A 6,892-nucleotide genomic window follows, 5' to 3' on the forward strand; every position below is an offset into this window, starting at 1 on the left:
CACCCCACCCCCCAAAAAAAAAAGCTACTCCTGAGTTATCTAATGGATAAACAGAGGCTGAGTACATCTCTTGAACTTTTGTTTTCACGAGATCTAGAGAAACTCATGAAGATATGGTCCTTTGTCAGCATCCAGATTTGAACTGGTAGTGTTTTCCAACTTTCACTTTGAATCCAACCATCTTGGCCACCTTTTACACTGGGAGTGGGGTTTCTTTGACAGTTTTTTCAGAGGACCAAAGCTACCAAGCACCTCAGGATGGAAAAGAGAATTACATTTGGGGCAAATGGATATGTATAGATGAGTTTTAACTCACTGCAACCCTGCTCCTTAGATTCTTTGTCCTCTTATTTCAGTTTCTCTGGACCATTTGATTTCAGGCTGAGAAGTCAGATGATGTAATAACCTTGGTAAAAGGATGTTAATTTAGCTTTTAAAACAGTGTGGTTGCCATCTGCTGGTCCCCAAGAGGCCTGCAGCCTTGAGCTTGCTGAAGAGAAAGTGTGGGTGGGATGAAGTTGTATTGCAGTCTAACACAATCAAAATCCATAGCAGTGTAGTGAAAGCATGGTAAATCAAATATCCTGTGTACAATTAAACCAGGTTTTAATTAAAATAAATTAAAAACTGAAACCTGAAAAAGAATGTGTTGCATTCAAAAACTTGTCTATCCCAAGTATTCAGTTGGTCTAATAAGATATCACCCGCAAAAATCCTTGCCGTTTGCATTTTTTTAAATGGTCAGTAAATCTCTAGGTCCATCATTAGAATAAATTGGAAAGTGATGTGGAAGAGGGGAGAGTAAGTAAAGAAAATGCATCACATCCACAAAGTTAATGATTTCAGTATCTTGTATTTGTTGACTGTCTCTTCAAAGGACATTTTTTCCTTTGCTGTTTTACATGGAGCCAGCCTTTATGAACATCTATATTCAGTGTTGATGGTTCAGCAGCTGCCAGCACATCATAGCCTGCAGTGCTTCATAGCAAGCAGGCTCTGGTTTAGACCCATTGTAACTGTCAGGATATTTTGAACACTGCTGTAGAAGCTTTTCCCTGGGACCTAAGTTCCTGCTATTAATAAACTTCAGCCTACTGCCAGCTGGCTCTGTCCTGCTGTCCAGCTTGCCCTTGTACCATATGTGTTTGCCCTTGCCCTCTGGGGTCAGGTTGGCAGCTATGGTTGAAGCTTCTGTGTCCAGTCACAGAGGTGCTGTAATTTTAAAGGAGGTTCAAGCGAAGGCATTTGAGGTTCAAATGCTGCTTGAAATGTCTTGCCTAACAATTACTGTCTCAAATTTATTGAGCATTCAAATAGCTTTGGTTGTCCTGTAGGGTCTGGGGAGGGACTCATCTGCTTCAAAGTCCCAGGAAATTAAATGTCTGCAGGGGATCTCCAAGGGGAATGTTGGCCATGCCTGCCTTCCCATCAGTATGTGCATCTCATGGCTATTTGGAGTTCCTGTTGTGGAGGTATTGGTTAGCCCATGAGATGGAGTACAAAGCAATTCCTGTTTGTTAGGTGATCTACTAATGTGGCAGAATAGCAAAGTTGGGATACCAGCAAACTATGTTGTGTGAGATATAATGGTCTTTGCCCTCATGGGTAAAAACCATACGGGTGCCATTGGCAAATCTGTTGTGTTCATGATAATGGTTTCCATGCTGCTTTGAGAGAGATGAAAGGAATCCTGGTGAAAGGTATTTTAGAGCAACAGTTTTCAGCCAGGGTGGTATGACACCCTGTGAGATCCTTCCATGGGTGCTGTGGTATCTGATCCCTGTGCCAGGATGGAAATGGTAGCTCTTCCCACTGAGCATGCCAGTGTCCCACCAAAACGAGTGCTCATGGCTGCTCCCTGATCTCCTAGCAGCATACTAGTGTGGGTGGGAGGGTAGGCAGGTGTCTGGGGGTGGAGATGGGTGGGCAGGTGGGTGAAAGTACTGTCATCGGTCTGCACTTTTTTCAGTGCTCTTTCCCCCCCGCTGTCTCCCCCCACCACTCCTATGCTGCCAGGGCTATGCATACGTGTGGCTCCAGTCACTAGCATGAAATTTGCTGGAGGAGCAACCATGGCAGTAGGGGCTGTATTTGCCCCTCAGGTATACACCAGGGTTGGGGAGGGAACAGGTGATAGGAAAAGCTGAGCATGATGAAATGGACTCCTATTCCCATTGCTCTTAGCTGGCACCAGCTAGATTTTAGAGCAGTGGTTCTCAACTGAGGTGAGAAAATGTTATGGAGGGGTGCTTTGAGGCTAAAAGATTCAGAAACCACTACCTTGGAGACTTAATACAAAGCAGTGGCATGCAGGAAGCTCCAGATGTCACATTTTTTTGGCAGTCATATGAAAGCATGAGGCTATAAGCAGCTGTTCACAAAGGCAAGGCCATTCTGCTGGGATTCCAGGGCCGGAGCGTGGTGATGACTCTGGTGTGCTATCCAGAGAGGGGGTCAGCTCTGGTCTCTCATTAAGTCTAACTGATCCATCTCAGGAAGGCACTGAATTACCACATTAGTGTTCCCTCTGTAGTAGTGCCTCCTCAACTTTGATGCCTCCAAGAAGAGCTAACATGGGCTTTGTGGGAGAAGCAGATTGGGGAAGAGGAGCAGTCTCTGGAAATGGAGTGAGCCGAGACAGTGGGCCAACACCAGCCCGGATATATGTATATGATTGCAGGAGCAAAATATGTTTTCAGTTGGATGTGGGGGGTGTATGCATGTCCATGCACATGCATGCACAGCTGTATGTACTCAAGGACCGTGCTGAGCATAGGGTAAAGTGGGTTTGTACATCTCTGCCCATAGAATAATGGCACACTTCTTAATAGATAGGTAAGTACTTCTGATTTAGAGATGCGGTAAGTGTTTGAGACCCTGCCTGGTAGCAGAGCTGAGGGAAAAACAGAGCTTCTGTCAGGAGGAGTTGGTCTCTCCCCTTCAGAATGGGTACATGCGTCGCACCCATGAGTTCTGTTTAGCCCAGTCCTGGAAGTCTGCTCACAACCACCACCGCTATGTTTTGTGCTAGCATGTAGTATCCATCCATGCATGAGGTCCTGCGCAGCTGCTGCTTCCTGCTTAACCCATCAGGGAAGTTGAGACCTCTCACTTGTGGCACTCTTCTTTGGCGGTGGGAGCAGTTGTCACTTGGGCTTGGAAGTCTAGGCCTCACATACTGGCTTGCTTTTAGTGCAAAAGGTTGAGTAGATGTTTGGGACACCATGTAAGACCAGTTCACTTGTTTTTGAGTGTTTATCTGATGGCTAGCTTCTGTATAACATGCCCCACTCCTCCCCCCCAGTCCCCCACAAGGCTGGGCCTATGCCCCCTCTTCTGCACAGGGCTGGGTTGAGCCCAGGCCATGCCTCCTGCCCTTCCCCCTCCTGCAGGGCTGCATTGGGCCCAAGCCATGTTCCCTCTTTCCCCATGGTGCTGGGTTGGACTGGGCCTTGCCGTGTTTTCCCCCATGGGGTTGTCCCCTCCCTCTGCGTGGCCCAAAGCTGGGTTGGAACTACCCTCTGGCCTGAAGTCTGACCAGGTTCTGCTCATCTGTCCTAGAGGAAAAAGGTTAGGCACAACTGGCCTAAAGAATTGGTGTCTGGCTCTTCTAGTGACAATTCATAAATGAAATAACTTCCCTAACTGGTTTCATTTTGAGAGGGAGGAAAAGATATTTGAAGAAGATATTCCATCATCTGCCTTGATCCTGAATTGAGGATGTCAGTTTTTGTCTTTATCCCTTCCTGGTGGGACAAGGAGCTTGTGGAGCTAGATGTGGAGAGGGACCCCTTTCGCTGGAGCAGCAAGTGCATCGCCTACAGCACTGTAGGAAGGGAATTCTCAGCTTGGACATGCAAGCACACCCCTTGGAAGGTGCTACATTCCCCAAAATAGCAACCTTCCCCTGAAAACACCTTGGGATTTTTAATTGATGTACCATCCCTTAGCACTCATTCCTTATTGAGGGAGTATGCTCTGTGAGTTTGAATTGTAGCACCTGTTGATTGTTCTAAGTGTCTTGTTACTTTGTACCCCTCTGCAGATGTGCCGGCAAACCTGCACTTCCAGAGTATGCTGAAATCCCAGTGGCAGAATAAGCCCTATGAGAAGATTAAACCTCCCAAAAAGCTGTCACTGAAGCATAGAGCCCCCATGCCAACCAGCAATCTGTCTGACCCGGCTCGTAAGGACCGCCACAAGCTGGTCAATTCCTTCTTCACTACAGCCAGTAAGTGTCTATCCTTTCTGGGTTTTTTTCCTTGACCTGTGGCTGGTGACTTACAGCCAATCCTGCTAGTGTCCTATACTTCTACAATCAGGGCAGAAAGTGGGCATTTGCCTCTGTTAGGCTGAGCTATAGATGGGGCATGCTGCTATGGTAATAGGATATGTTGCTGTGTATGCTATCCCAAGACTTGGGTTGGAGGTGATGTGTGCGCAGATGTGAATCAAGTTGGGCCTGAATGCTAAGAGGTGCGACATGCTGATTCTGAGACTTCCCAGCCACACAGTTCACAGTTGCCATGGAAGGGTTAGGGATTCCCCTGGCAGGGTTAGGAGCTGCACTGCTTTAGTAAGTGTGTCTGCCTGGAGCCATGACCCTTCTGGATCTTTGATGTCAGCCATTTTTACATGAGTCTCCTGTGCAAACAGAAAGAGAGGTGAAAACAGACATTTCATAGCTCCTTTTCTGTTCCCCTCCTCAGAGCGCTCACATCACAAAATCCTACCAGACAAGGCATACAGGCAACCCTTAGACGATTTAATGGCCATGTCCAAGGCCGAGAGAGCGCCAGAGCGCTCACTTATCCAGCCTCCTGCACATGACACAAACCGATTGCGGGACTACTCATCTGAGAGAAGCGAAGGTAGGCTCCCATAGCCAGGTCTCTTGGGGGAGCTTGGGCTTGACTGCATTTCCATCCCCTACCTCTTTCAACTTTTGAGAAGCAATGCACTGCTTCTGGGAGTGAAAGGCGCCTTGTCTCACCACTGCAGCAATCTCTATATGCTCTAACTGCTTATTCCCTCAGGGCCTGTAAAGCTGGCATCCACAGTCAGAAGAAGCTTCTATTTCATGCAGAATGGTCCCTTGACACCAGTCCCTTCTCAGGAGATGAGACCCCTTCTGACTAACGTTACCTATTTTTCTCCTTGCTCTGTAGTGTTGAAGCATCACACGGATGTCGGAGGCCCAAGCTACTTATCAGCGGCTACAACCCCAACGCCTCACAGCCCCATTGTGCGGCAGTTGTCCACTTCCTCTGAAAGTTCTGCTCCTGCCAGCGCAAGTTCACAAGGCACCTCTGTAAGTACTTGGCCCAGACCTGGATATGCTTGGAGAGAGGTTGCTGAGCTGCGCCTTCCTGTGAAGATGGCTAAACTGTAATCCTGGTTCCTTTTGTCTTGCTTAGGAAGCAGCTCAGGCATTATTCTTTTGCATTGCTTAGTGGTTCTGTTGCCTGTGGTGGCACCACAAGTTTGGTTGTGGGCAGGCAGTGCAGCTGACTGCTAATCCATTTTGGAATTCTAGGAGGGTGTGCCAACCCTAGTAGGATTCCCAAAGCGGCACTGCTTGTTTGAACTTCCAGCTGATGGAACAGTTACAGATTCTGTATAATATTTAGTACTGTGCCCCAGCCAGCTAACACTTTCAGTGTTGTGTAGAGCAGACTTCAGCCATCTGGTTTTAGTCTGGGTCCCAGTCCCTTCCAGTCTGGGAGAGCCTTGTAATGTTCATGATCAAGTGTGATGGGAAGGAGGCACCCAACTGAGCATCCTCAGTATGCTAATGACATCACAATGGTACTTTCACTTACAGCACTCTTCACAGATGGGTGTTTCACAAGTGGGCAGTGTTAGATGTGAAATGGGAATGGAGATGCCAGCCCACGGAGGGGACGCTGTTTGTTACTGATTCACTATATGAAGTAGAGTAGAAGCAGGATTCCCAGGTGTCCACTTCCCCTGCACCATATTGGCTAAACTATAGCAGCCCATGTACCCCACGTCATCTTGTGATCTCTCTGAGCTTCACAAAAGCATTTAAGTGATGGATGTGGGGATCCATATTCGAGAACCCTTGAATGAACTAGTCACTCTAACACAATGGCATCCACCCATGCAAGTTTTGAAATCCTATTGGCAGTACTTTGTGACTGACAGTACTGAACGCTTCTGAACTATTAGGTAATATTAGTGTGGATACTAGTCCATTACCCTTAGAGCAGCTGCTTCTGCATGTAGGAGCTTCAGCAGCATAACGTGATCTAAAGCCTGATTTCAAAGTGGGCCTGAGAATGTGAGGGGGCAGGACCGGGACTTGTCTTCACCTCCTGTTCTCATGTCCAGGCAGGAGGTTCCAAAACAGATCGTAGTTAGCTGGACAGTTGGACCCAGATTGTGCTTCACCTACTGGACAGAAAAGCACGATGCTGTTCCACCTTGCTCTTATTTCTGAAAAAGTTACCCCCCTACTTTTTATCTTAATCTGAAGACTAGAGACAGAATCATATTTCATTTGACACACTCAAATGGGCTTTTGTTTACTGAGCAACATGATTGCTGTTTTTGGCACTGAAAAGCAGTTTGCAATCTTATTTGGCTTGCTGTGGGATATGCAAGTATCCAAGCATGCTCAGTAGGCTGAGCTCTGGCCAGGCAGGTAGCAGTGCTGTGTGCACACAGGCAAGTTTAAGTTCTGACATTGTAGCCAAGCAAAAACCCAAGGCATTTTTAAGCTAAATGGCTAGTGGTTAGGCCGTTCACTTAAGGGTCTCAAAAGTGGAAGAAGCAAGGTCTGGGGAAGGAATTGCAAGATCATGCCCTGTTGACAGTCATAAAAGAGTTTTGAGATGATTTCACTTTGCCTAGTTTTCTACCACCCCCC

The 6,892-nt window shown here is 47.2% G+C and overlaps 1 protein-coding gene across 4 annotated transcripts in view; it reads left to right on the forward strand.

The window, feature by feature from the left end:
- The window catches only part of KANSL1 (KAT8 regulatory NSL complex subunit 1), a 217,117-nt gene that overhangs the window by 197,292 nt on the left and 12,933 nt on the right, over nt 1-6,892 (forward strand). For 3 of the 4 annotated variants that reach the window (XM_019523616.1, XM_019523617.1, XM_019523619.1), the window contains 3 exons: nt 4,046-4,231; nt 4,710-4,871; nt 5,169-5,311. In XM_019523616.1, the coding sequence (XP_019379161.1) occupies nt 4,046-4,231; nt 4,710-4,871; nt 5,169-5,311 (491 nt within the window). The remainder of the gene's footprint in view (nt 1-4,045; nt 4,232-4,709; nt 4,872-5,168; nt 5,312-6,892) is intronic. The other variant, XM_019523620.1, reaches the window with a different exon arrangement.

Source organism: Gavialis gangeticus, unplaced genomic scaffold, assembly GCF_001723915.1.
Source record: "Gavialis gangeticus isolate Ggan-Ray unplaced genomic scaffold, GavGan_comp1, whole genome shotgun sequence".
Taxonomy (NCBI): domain Eukaryota; kingdom Metazoa; phylum Chordata; order Crocodylia; family Gavialidae; genus Gavialis; species Gavialis gangeticus.